The sequence below is a fragment of the Podarcis filfolensis genome (assembly GCF_964270895.1).
Source record: "Podarcis filfolensis genome assembly, chromosome: 5".
NCBI lineage: Eukaryota > Metazoa > Chordata > Lepidosauria > Squamata > Lacertidae > Podarcis > Podarcis filfolensis.
The window spans coordinates 91,806,683-91,819,676 of record NC_139608.1 but is presented as its reverse complement, the minus strand read 5'-3'; the positions used below and the strand labels follow the sequence as shown (position 1 = coordinate 91,819,676).

The following is a 12,994-nucleotide window of genomic DNA, read 5'->3' as shown; positions in this document are numbered from 1 at the left end:
CTACTTCAATTTTCTCCACTTACCCGTTATCTCTCTTCCCTCAGGGCACCTGCAATTTGCCCTAGCATTTCCACAGCTACATATTGGCCCCCATATCCCCAACAGAGTTGCAGTCAAACAGATTCTACATCATCTTCCAACAGTAGAATGCTCCCAATACTTTATCACTCTTTAATACATTTATGTCCCATAAATCTCAATTGTATGCTAAGGACCTCAACCTTGAGCTGCAATCATAACAAGGTAGATATGAAGGCTACTGAATTCTGTAGGATTTACTTCCAAACATACATGGATTTTTGGCCTGATTCTGAGTGCTGGTACTTTGTGCACACTGCTGGCACTGTGATCATCAGTTTCCAGGTGGAATGACAGCACTGATTAAAGTAGCCTCAGAATTTGATCTTTCATCTCTTTGCATCTTATTTGCAGAATGTTTTCATGACAGTGTTTGCACCATACACATAAAGATGTACTTGCTTTATTTATGCCTTATCCCATACAAAACAGCAACTGTTTTTAGTAAAAAGTCTATAGCTTTACATTATGAAAAAAATAAGTCAACAGTCTTCAAAGTTCTGTTCATTAAGTCTTCTTTAAAAGTTAGCGAAGTTCTGCACACAACTATTTACAAGAATCAATTTAGAATAAACTTGAGAGCTGACACCATAAAGTGGACCTGGAAACTGGGTCAAAGCCTTTTATCATAAAGAAAAGAGCCTGTTCACACTCATTACCTTGTTATTGCACACATGTTGTCAATATCTGAAGGACACAAAGGTTCAAGAGGCATAAAATGCCACCGCCTTGTGCTATCAATAAGTGGTCCTTTGCAATATGAATTATAGAACAGACTGGAGAACTACTACTTACTGCCTATCATATTCTTTGTCTATGGACAACAGCCAATAGCTCAGCACCGATGCTGAAGTTCTCCTTCTGATGTGTCAAGTGTTCAAGCTCTTCAAGTGTGTCAACATTGTCTGGGCTGGTTTATCTTCTGAACTATAATTAAACTGTTTATAAAGCTACCTCCTGAGTATACATAAAATTAGGCAATCACTCAATTACATATAACTCAAGTTTTATGCTTTGTATATAAAAAAAGTAGTCAGGCAAAAACATTGATTGCAATTTCATAGCTGCCATACTCCAGTTCTCCAGACTGTTAGATAAGACAGTTTCAGGTGTATGTGTCTTCTGAGTAAGACATTCCTTTCTCAAAAAGCAGCCAGTAGAATGCATGCTTTGCAGTCATAAAGTATGTCAAAACCTAACATGTCTCCAGCTCAAATTCATCTTCCACAAGGTGGTCAATGCTTCTCACTTTGGTGGGTGTGCCTGTACAGTTTTCCTAAAACAAATGGAAAACTCGATTAACAAACAAGACAAATAGATAAACTATTATTTATTTATTTGAACAATTCATATACTGCTTAGCTACAATTGTCTCTAAGTGGGGTACGGAAAATCTCACTCCTGGGTATTCATTCTTAATACTCTCTGTTGATCATTAGTGCAAATTTTTTCCAAAGTACAGTGGAACCTCGGGTTACGTACTGTCCTCCTTACGAACGCTTTGGGTAACAAGCTCCACTAACCTGGAAGTAGATGCCCCTAGTTGTGAACTTTGCCCTGGGATGTGAGTGGAAGTTGCACGCCAGCAGTGCAGCAGCAGCAGGAAGCCCCATTAGCGAAAGCACACCTCATGTTAAGAACGGTTTCGGCTTAAGAACGGACCTCTGGAACAAATTAAGTTCGTAACCAGAGGTACCACTGTAAAGAATTGTATCTTGCCAAGGGAATTCAATAGCACAGAAGGGCAACTAGATGGCTTTAATTTTTTCTAAGTTCTGTATACCTCTCGCTCACACCATTATGGTTTTTCTCAGAAAAAGGCAGATCTGTGAAAATTTAAGACATTTTCCCTTCCTGTCCAACATTCACCCTTTATCTACTACTCACTCACTCAAACTGCATTTTTTTTTTTGCCATCATTGCATCACACCTTCACATTACTGAATTTATTCTCTTTGCTCTGCACTTTTCACAAAAAGCCACAACCTCCAGGACTTTCGTCAAGAAAATCTTAGCAACTGTAATATTGATTCACTTATGACATCACAGCAGCAGTCAATGGCAATAAGATTTTGAACCACAACCTTTATCTCAGCTTTTGTAAATTTCCTATGACTGTGCAAATCATCCTTTTCCCCCTTTTGTAAATTTCCTATGACTGTGCAAATCATCCTTTGTCCCCTGTAAACCTTTATGTTCTATACTGTAATGTGACACTTCAATTATTCCTCTGAAGACACAGAACAACTTAAAATAATGTCCATGCTATGTGGGAATGGAAAAGGAAAACTGATTATCAACTTCCTGTTGTTTGTGAAACCTCTTCCTCTACAATTGCTAAAGCGCTGCAATGCCATAATAGTTAAAATTATTCTAACTTATGGTGGGAGGTCACTCTGAAAAATGTTCATAATGCAACTTTTGTCAGATATGTCAATCTGGTTAAGGAAAATGTATCACATAGCAAAGCAAGGGCTGTATACTAAAGGCAGAAAATGTTGGCAGGGTGGGAGAAGAGAAATGACAAATGCAAGCATGTAACGTGGGTGGGAAAAGTATACACAAACATACTAAAGGAAGGGGAAACACATTCTGTACCAGGTGGGCTGAGAAAAGAGGGACAGAAGAGGCATGGGAAGGTGGAGAACACAAGGGAAGAAGAGTTTTACAATGCCTATGGAAAAAAATAGAGGTACTATGTACTCTGATGAGGTAGTTTTGGAGACAAAAATAAGCAGGTAGTGGGTAGTTCCAACATCAACAAACCCAGCAGTGCATCAGCTGTTGGCAGTCCACTAGCTTTTGGCAAGCAGCTAGTACCTTTCAGGCTTTGTTGCAAGATTGGGTTGATCAGTGATCTAGCGCCCTAACAGTAATGGATACTGAAGCAGGACTAACAAAATATTTATTCCAGGCTTCAAAGTACTTACATCATTATCCTGAGAGCTTCCTTGTGATCCAGCAGAATTACTTCCTATAGATTCTGTTTCCATGTCACCAAGATCAACAGGACTACTATGAGGGGAGAAAAGCAATTATCAGTTATTAATTTTCGACAGTTATATATTGCCCAAGCTATGTCTGAGTGATCAGAACCAAGATTCCAGGCCTATGGTTTCCAAGTTTATACATCTGGCCCCATAGCTGTATTTTGATAGCTATTTAAGCTTGGTAATGCTGGCTTTTAAAACCTTTAACAGTTCACATTAATTCTGAAATGCTTCTGGGAGTTAAGGCAGTCTTAGTTCTGAGTCACACATATGTGTATAAATGCTATTGAAAATCAATGTTCTTAAGCCCACCCGTTACACAGATTATATGCTAAACTTTGCTTTAAAACGAAGTCTAAATTGAATAACTCTCTTAAACCTAGCTATATTGAGAAGATCGCTATAACTGAAATTCTTAAGATCTAAACAGACAGTCCCTCACTCTTTTCAGTTATTAGTTCCTATTCACTCTAAAGATACCTGGTACTTACATTACTTGCATGTCACAACTTCTCTCACCAGGAGGGTCCCAAAAATGAAGTGCAACTTTCCACAGTCTGATTTGTTGGTCCCAGGATCTTCGGCTATACTTCTTAAATTTATTGGGAGTCCTTGGATGGACCCCTGGAACTCGTAGACACCTGGAACAAAAATTAAAAACTGTTTACATGGCATTTTAATCCAATCCATGCTTTTATTCCAAATGCAAGACCAAGTATTAATTACAGTAATTTTTAATGAATCAAAATCTCACTTCATTAGTGTCATTCTTTCTGCTTATTATTGCCTATAGCAATTTAGCAACACAGTTGCTTAATTTAACACATATCTGAATACTTCAATTTAGAACATTATCTGCCTGTATACTTCAAAAGACAACTGACCTGTTCAAATGAGTAATCACAGAACCGCTAAAACATATTCAAAAATCTAACATCAAATTAAAGTAAGACTATGGGTGAAAAATAGCTATATTCTTTAACGAAGGCAGTATATTAGAATCAAGCCATACTTTACGTTTGCCATAAGCGTTTGCAATGAAACCAGTAGCAAGTTATAAAAGAAAACCCAAATGTTCCTGGTAAACAAGAAAACATACTTTGGAACTTCTCGAATATATCTGTCGTATGCCAGTGTGTTCTTCCCATAATTTATTTGTTTCTGTCTCCTCATCAGAACAGCCTCATCCGTCTCAAGTTCCACTGCTGCTGTGGACTCCTTTGAGTCAGAACTGAAAATAAAATGTTGATTTTTATTTTTTCAATCTACCCTTTTCATGACAGGTTAATAGCACTATATAAACACTAACAAAACTGTAACACAATATAGTATAGGTGTCCCCCAACTTACACAGGGGTTACATTCCAGGCCCCTACACTCATAAAGTGTAATTACATAAAGTGGAGAGCACCCCACTTTTAAGGAAGGCACGCAGGGAGGAAAGACTCAGCCTGGAAATTGCTCAGGGTCGCTGCCCAGCCTGCCTGTCTGCAAGGAACCAGTGCAAGAAGGGCGCCACCAGAACTGGTGCCAGGAGGGGGGTGCAGGCACGCAATGGAGGAGAAACATAGAGAAGGCACCTCCCACCCTGCACTGCTGGTTGAGCGCAGGCAACCGTCCCTCACTCAGGCAGCAGCCCCGAACAAGGGGAGGCCAAACTATTTATTTAGCAGTGGCCAACATAAATGCGGTTGCGCATAAGATGGTGGTGGGATGCTGTACTGAAATGTATCCCCATGGTGAAATGGATGTGCTCCTTTTCAGGGTTTCACTTTGAATTTATCTTTATTGTTTTAAATTAAGTACATTTATGAAGAGAAAACAAACAAACAAACATAAACGCAAGCAAGCAGGCAAACAATAGAAAAAGCAAACAAACAACAATATAAGAAACAGCAAAATTAATATGACTAACGTCATTTATACTACCAATAATGAAAACAATTATAAAACTTGTAAAGAGAAAAATTAAAAATGACTTCCAGTTAGTCTCACTGTACTTTATCTATTGGTTACCTTATACTGCAGTTACATATTTCTTATATACCGTATTTTTTGCCCTATAGGACGCACTTTTTCCCCTCCAAAAATGAAGGGGAAATGTGTGTGCATCCTATGGGGCGAATGCAGGCTTTCGCTGAAGCCTGGAGAGCGAGAGGGGTCGGTGCGCACCGACCCCTCTCGCTCTGCAGGCTTCGCGCAGCTCTCCACAAGCTCAACGCGCCCAGGCTTCACACAGCTCTCCGCAAGGCGCGGGAGCCCGGCACCCACGCCTGGGGGGGGGAATAAATTCCCCCCTTTATTCCCCCCCAAAAAACTAGGTGCGCCTTATGGGACGGTGCATCCTATAGGGCGAAAAATACGCTAGTTTCTTTTTACCTCCCTACGAACGTATATTTATACAATACAAGGGTCAGTCTAATTCTGCCAAGGTTTTCTTTTATACCACAGTTTTTAAAGTATTCTTTAAATATTCTCCAATCCTTATAGACTATTTGTTTTGTTTGGCATCTTATCCTTCCTGTCACCTTTGCTAGCTGCAGATATTCTACCATTAGGATTTGCCAATCTGCCATGTTAGGTATTGTTGTATTTTTCCAATTTCTTGCTACTAAAATTCTGGCCACTGTTATCCCATACATGAATAATGTTCTTTTCGATTTCCCTATTTCTTTTGGCAATATGCTTAATAGAAATATTTCTGGCCTTTTTTTTAACATAAATTTAAATTGTTTAAGTTCTTCATATGTATTATTCCAAAATACACAGATGTCTGTACACTTCCACCACATATGCAAATAAGACCCAATTTCTCTGTTGCATCTCCAACATATAGATGATCTATTATTATACATTTTAGCAAGTTTTTCTGGAGTTTGGCACCTTTTCAGGGTTTCAGCCAACCTTGAACCTTTTGGCACTATTGGGGCTTGTACTGGACACCGTTTCTGCCCTCCTAAACCCTCCATCCACTCTGCTATATAGCTTGATCTCAACCATGCTCCGGTGGTACCCTTTAGATTGGACTACTGTAATGCACTTTGCACAAAGGCTGCCTTTGAAGGTGTTTGTAAACCCCAATTAGTTCAAAACACGGTTGCTGGGGCTATGTGTTATGATCATACTAAACCAGTGGCTCCCAATTCTAACTAGACCCCAATCAATATTCTGGGCTCAGTTCAAGGTGTTTGCTTTTAAGTGCTTCTCAGCTTAGGACTGGGGTACCTGAAGGCACCTAGGGTACCTATCTCACATGTGCATGTCTGTACAGTAAAATCTTAAGCAAAGGTCATTCTTTTGCCATCCGGGGCAGTGGCTCATCACCTCTCAGTAATGGTATCCTAGCTCTGTAATGCTCTGTCCTGAGAGGCTTTTCTAGAATTGATAAAGTTCTCATTTTGGTGCCAGGCAAATACCGTATTTTTCGCTCTATAGGACGCACTTTTTCCCCTCCAAAAATGAAGGGGAAATGTGTGTGCGTCCTATAGGGCGAATGCGGGCTTTCGCTGAAGCCTGCAGAGTGAGAGGGGAGACTCCACCGCCAGCCCCGCAAGCTCCGGGGACAGTGGGGAGGCACAGCGCGTCTCCCCGCTGTCCCCGGACCTGATCTCAAGGCGGGTGGCGGGGAGAAGAGCGCTTCTCCCCGCTGCCTGCCCCGCAAGCTCCGGGGACAGCGAGGAGGCGCAGCGCGTCTCCCAGCTGTCCCCGGACCTGGTCTGAGGGCAGGCGGCAGGGAGAAGAGCGCTTCTCCCCGCTGCCTGCCCCGCAAGCTCCGGGGACAGCGAGGAGGCGCAGCGCGTCTCCCCGCTGTCCCCGGACCTGATCTCAAGGCGGGTGGCGGGGAGAAGAGCGCTTCTCCCCGCTGCCTGCCCCGCAAGCTCCGGGGACAGTGGGGAGGCGCAGCGCGTCTTCCTGCTGTCCCCGGACCTGGTCTGAAGGCGGGCTGTGGGGAGAAGAGCGCTTCTCCCCGCTGCCGGCACCACAAGCGCCTGGGGGGGAAATAAATTTTTTTTCCTTTATTTCCCCCCCAAAAAACTTGATGCGTCCTATGGGCCGGTGCGTCCTATGGAGCGAAAAATGCGGTACCTTTTTTTTATTTTTCTAGCCTTTTAAAACTAAAATTGTGTTACATTTGGTTTGAGATTTATGCAACTTCTAGAACGAAAGATTTTAGATATGTGGGTGTAGTATTTTATACTGTTATTTTGTAAGCCACCTCCAAAGCACGCTGAAGGGCGAAGTAAAAGCATTCACTAGTGAAGGACTGATAATGAGGGCTAAAGAGATGATACATTCAAGAACAGGAAAGCTCTAGCTTTTTCATAGCTAACCAGAAAAACAGTATAGTTCAAAATAAGCATTTCACCACACCCAACAGATGAGTTTTTGACTCTTACCTTCCAGAAGACAGCTTCCTCTCTCTTCCATATTCATTTATCAAGAGTTTTCTTTTGTATCTACAAAATGTACTTTTATTTTAGCACACATTTCCACTATTTTATTATCATAGCCACTCTATTGCAGTTTGGAGATAAGGCTGGACCTTTGCATAAGGCTGTAAACTGCTGAAACGTTAAATCTTGGTCACCTGATATTGAGGCTTATTTAATAAATACTCAGTTGAGTAGGACCCATTCAATCTCTTCATAATCAGAACAGTTGCTCCAAGTAAAGAAACTGTAAGCTTCTCCCAAAAACCTTTACATCTGATGTCATAGCTTTAAGCTATGTTGCCCTTGTAATAGCTACAGCAGAATCCTTTTCCCAAGCACTTAACAGCGTAGGTGCAATTGTTTCCAGTTTAACAATCCCACTCATAACAGTGATTTACCAACTTTAACATTACAGTGATACCATGTGGCTCAGAGGTGGCAAATTACTGGCCCACATGCTAGGTGTATCCTTGGAAGCCCCCTCACCTCTGTATCATTTAGGCTTCAAAAAGTATTCCCCTTTTCTTAATTAAGAAAATTACTACACACACATTAATATCTTAAAAATATTATTAGAAAACAAGATGTAAATCCTTCAATCATAACTACAATAAATAGCTTTGTTTTATTCAAGCAGACCATAATAATCATTTCCTAATTTATTTTCCCTACTTGAGCTATACTCCCCAAATGTTAAGCATCCCCCAACAAAGACTACAGATTCGCTCAATCTGGCAATAGAAAGCAAGCATTTAAGTGCAGGAGGCCTGGAGATATCACTGCTGGAAAGTTAAAGCCCTTCCTTTCCCACGCACAGCGAGAACCCCTTTCCAACCTCCATTTAGGATTGAAAACAGCCTTTTAACTGTTGTGAATATTTTGCAAGCATAAATTCCTGTGCAGGTAAAGAGGTGATCTTTAGGAATATTGTGGTTGGGGAAGATTAACCCTCCCCTCCCTAGCTGCAATGCCCATGAAGATCTAAGACAAGATCAAAAAGCAATCAACTAATATAGCTTACTAGGTCACTTCCCAGGCTGCTCGCATACCAATAAACTTATCCAAAATGGGTAGTTTCATCATGACATAATTGTTTTACTATATTTTATCCCACTTTACAGACCAATTATTGTCTCTCAAAGACTTACAATAATAAAGTTATAGTTATATTATAACTGTACAATATAACATAATCAATAATTGTTTTTGTTGCCAAATGAAAAAGACAAAAATGTTGTCTTTTTCTGAATATGGGAGTTTTCAATATTATTATTCTCAACTCACTGCTCAGAGGAATAAATCACAATGCTCCCACATTCAGAATAAGATCTACTTCTAGCATCCAAGTAAGACAGTTAAAATTTGGCCATCTCATCAGTACTAAAACACGTAAACGTAATAGGCTGTAAGATAACAATTACAAAGTTATTTACTAGAAACTACTTCTCAAAAATTAGATAGATTCTCATACTGTCAAAATCAACATCGTGACATAATATATTACTTCAATATATTATTTCACGATGTTGATTTTGACACAATGAGAAGCTGTATCTAATTTTTGAGAAATAGTTTCTAGTAAATAACTTTGTAATTGTTATCATACAGCCTATTACTTTTTTTCAATTGGATTTGCGTAATATAGGCACTCTGGTGGTTTTGATCTCATCAGTAGTAGGCAGCCACTGAATATTTCTACATCCCAACAAATATTTTTAATAAATTATGCAGTCATACCTTGCCATTTCTTTATTAACGTTAGTCCGCATTTCATCTTCTTCAACTGCACTTCCCCAGTCTGAACATCGTGAACGGGGTTTATGGCCTTCTGGTGTTGTGAAACTATAAACCAAATCCCAATAAATATAGAATTGCAGCTTTAAAACAATATTTTTAAAAGTACAATAAAATGTGTCCTGTACCAGTAGGCCCACAAATTAAACAATTCAATTTGAATTTTTGCATTTAACTTCCTCTAAAAGTGTAGTATACACCTAGTATGCTGCAAGTGCATAATCAGTTGTCAAAAATTGCTGCATATCATCTATGCATTAAAAATTAACTTTAACTGTGCTTTAAGTTCAGCATACTTTATATACATACCTATCTGGCCTACTGTCTGATAAACTGCATGTATTTTTATCATCAGAATTGGACATGCTTGGATCGTGTGTGCTTCTGTGTTTGCCATCTGCTCCACGCTTCCTTCCTTGAGTCCAACGAGCTGGTGGTCTGTGAGGAAGCAATCAGAAAGTGAAACTGTAAACAATTTTGTATATGTAGACTATAAAGTCACTAGAAAATGCTTGTTGGGGAGGGTTATGGGATTGTTATTGGGCTGCCATTCTCATTTTTATTTTGATTATGCATTTTGTGTTTTTATATTGTGATTTTATCCTGTGAACCACACTGAGTCCTGCAGGTATAGCTGGTATACAAATTTAATATATATATTTTAAAAATACAAAATTTAAATCATAATTGGATTGTTCTACTTATGCCCTCTGAGGACTTTACAACTAACTATGTGGACAGAGAGAAGAGGGGGGATAATCTTAAAAAAAAAAAAACCGCCCTCAGATGACTTGACGAAGTACTGCATGTTGGCGTTCTAACCGCACATCTTAAAACTGCACCCTAGATGTGGAATATTTACTGACAAACATTTAGCACAAAGAGCCTCTCCTGTACCCCCTAGACCAGCCTTTCTCAACCTTGGGTCCCCAGATGTTCTTAGACTACAACTCCCATCATCCCTAGCTAGCAGTCACAGATGATGGGAGTTGTAGTCCAACAACATCCGAGGACCCAAGGTTGAGAAAGGCGGCCTTATTAAGACTGTTTCATAAGCAGAGCTGTTCTCTCCAAGAGTCCCTCCAGTTTAGAGTTTCCTCTATTTCGGAAATAGATGCGTCCCAAAGCCTCCAGTCGATCTGTTGCTCCATGGCCTATTGGAACAGCACGCAATAAAATAAAACTCTCAGAACATCGGCAAATAAGACAGAAATTCAGGGAAGTTTTTAATATTTAACGCTGTGCTGTTTTTAACCCTTGATTGGGAGCCGCCCACAGTGGCTGGGGAAACTCAGCCAGATGGGCGGGGTATAAATAATAAATTATTATTATTATTTTTATTATTGTTATATTATCTTAGCGATTATAATAGACGATGGCTGAACAATTATCAATAAAAAATAACTTAAAATTATGAAATTGGGGGGCGTTACTCGTTGTTGTTGTTATATTATCTTAGCGATTATAATAGACGATGGCTGAACTATTATCAATAAAAAATAACTTAAAATTATGAAATTGGGGGGGGGGCGTTACTCGCATAAACAAACGAACAAATCTCCCCCCTTTCTTCTTGGTTCCCTCATTTGCCTTACCAGGGTCTCCTTCCTTCTCGCTGACCTACTTCACAGAAACCATAACAGGCAGATTTTGGGAATGGGGGGGTGGGGGGTGGGAAGGAGTTTCAAGGCCCTCTCGGCCCCCCCCCACGGCGCCCTCCCTTCGCCTCGCCGGCTGAGGCACGGAAGGCGGCCCTCGACACAAAGCGGGGCCTGGGTCGCCTTCAGACCCCTCCCCGCCCCCAATTCCCCTCAGGAGGCGGCAGAGGACACGCACCTACTGTGAGCGCGGCCACCGAGCGGGCTCCGCTGACGCGACGACATGGCTGAGCCGGATAAAAACAGAAAATTAGCCGCTCTTTTCTCCCGCCGCCGCCGCCGCCGCCTTCCGTCCTTCCCTCCCGCCAAACAAGAAACGACTGCGCTCCCCTCCCTCAAGCGAGCTTCGAGAGAGCGCGCCTGCGCGAACACCGGCTGGGCGGCTCCTACCATTACGGCGGGGGGGGGTTGTCCTTGTCACGCGGTTTCGCCTTCGCGGAGAGCAAACCGCTTTGGCGAGATAGGCGTGTAATGTGATGTGTGTATAACCCAGTTTAGCAAGGGGGCAAAAGCGGCAGTCTCGATTCCCCCCCTCTCCCCTCATAGATTAGTTACCCCCCCCCTCAGCGATGAAGATGGTACGTCCCCCGAGGGCTGCGCCAATGGGAGCTTCTTCTGCGCTGCCTGCTCCTCCCCGCCCCCGCCCCGCACAGAAGCGCGCGCTTCCCTTTGTCTGCCTGTTTTGCCTCGCTTTTCAAAGGCTCCGCCCACTCGGCGGGATCAGTTGGCGGGAAGGTCTGAAATGCAAATGCGCAGAGATATACGGCAAAAAGAGGCAATGCCCCTGCCAGAACTGGATTTACGTATAAGCTAAACGAGCTATAGCTTAATAATAATAATAATTTTTATTTATACCCCTCCCTAGCCAAGGCCAGGCTCAGGGCGGCTAGCAAGGAATAATAAAAACAAGTTGAATGAATACAACTTAAAAACAAGATTAAAATACATTAAAATATTGAAACAATAAAATATTAAAATGCAGCCTCATCACAGGAGGAGAAAGGAAAAAGAAAAAAAAAGAAAGGGGGAGGGAATAAAATTGGCTCCAAGCCAAAGGCCAGGCGGAACAACTCTGTCTTAATAATAATAATAATATTTTTTATTTATACCCTGCCCTCCCCAGCGAAGGCCGGGCTCAGGGCGGCTAACAAGCAATAATAAAAACAAGTTGAATGAATACAACTTAAAAACAATATAGCAATATATAGCATATAGTCAACACAAAAAACAGCCACAATTTGTTGTTGACAACGGACAGCTGGACATATAAAGGGCCCTTCAGTAGCTTAGGGCCTCATCAAACCTAAATCTGGTCCTGGCCCCTGGCCTGTTTTGTTTGTTTGTTTTCTCCAAGTCGGTATTCTGTGCCTACTACTGAGCAAAAAAAGGTGAAGGGACCCCTGACCATTAGGTCCAGTCGTGGCCAACTCTGGGGTTGCGGCGCTCATCTCGCTTTATTGGCCAAGGGAGCCGGCGTACAGCTTCCGGGTCATGTGGCCAGCAGGACGAAGCCGCTTCTGGCGAACCAGAGCAGCGCACGGAAACACCGTTTACCTTCCCGCCAGAGCGGTACCTACTTATCTACTTGCACTTTGACGTGCTTTTGAACTGCTAGGATGGCAGGAGCTGGGACCGAGCAACGGGAGCTCACCCCATCGCGGGGATTCGAACCGCCGACCTTCTGATCGGCAAGTCCTAGGCTCTGTGGTTTAACCCACAGCGCCACCCGCGTCCCACTACTGAGCATACTTGGTCCTTATTGAGTTGTTTTATGTTCCCTTAAAATTCCCATTTATTTTTAAAAAGTACTCCTGCAATCCCCGACGATCACCCCAGTGATGATTGCACTATCTTTGTGCATGGATAGTACAATTCTGGCAATATTACTGGCACGGAGATAATTTCCTCGTTTCCATGGGACCACAGCCATGTGATTACCAAATCATGTCCTTACATTGAGGCAATAAGCAGTACAGGCAAGTCAGGCAAGGAGAGTGACTGCAGCGCAGCTGACTCAAGTTACAGAAATGCCAGGGAGACG

At 41.9% G+C, this 12,994-nt stretch overlaps 1 protein-coding gene across 2 annotated transcripts; it reads right to left on the bottom strand.

Annotated features, from left to right (window-relative positions):
• Positions 1-465: 465 nt before the first annotated feature.
• On the bottom strand, positions 466-11,315 carry SLBP (stem-loop histone mRNA binding protein). 2 transcript variants are annotated; one of them, XM_083615985.1, is made up of 8 exons: positions 11,132-11,315; positions 9,605-9,733; positions 9,239-9,343; positions 7,466-7,525; positions 4,168-4,299; positions 3,560-3,709; positions 3,009-3,093; positions 466-1,354 (listed from the first exon to the last, which is right to left on the bottom strand). In XM_083615985.1, the coding sequence occupies exons 1-8, from the start codon at positions 11,176-11,178 to the stop codon at positions 1,274-1,276; spliced, it is 789 nt and encodes a 262-aa protein (XP_083472111.1). In that variant the 5' UTR covers positions 11,179-11,315; the 3' UTR covers positions 466-1,273. The 2 variants fall into 2 exon arrangements, with proteins under 2 accessions (XP_083472111.1, XP_083472112.1); XM_083615986.1 differs by lacking the exon at positions 11,132-11,315 and adding an exon at positions 10,891-10,975.
• Positions 11,316-12,994: the final 1,679 nt, after the last annotated feature.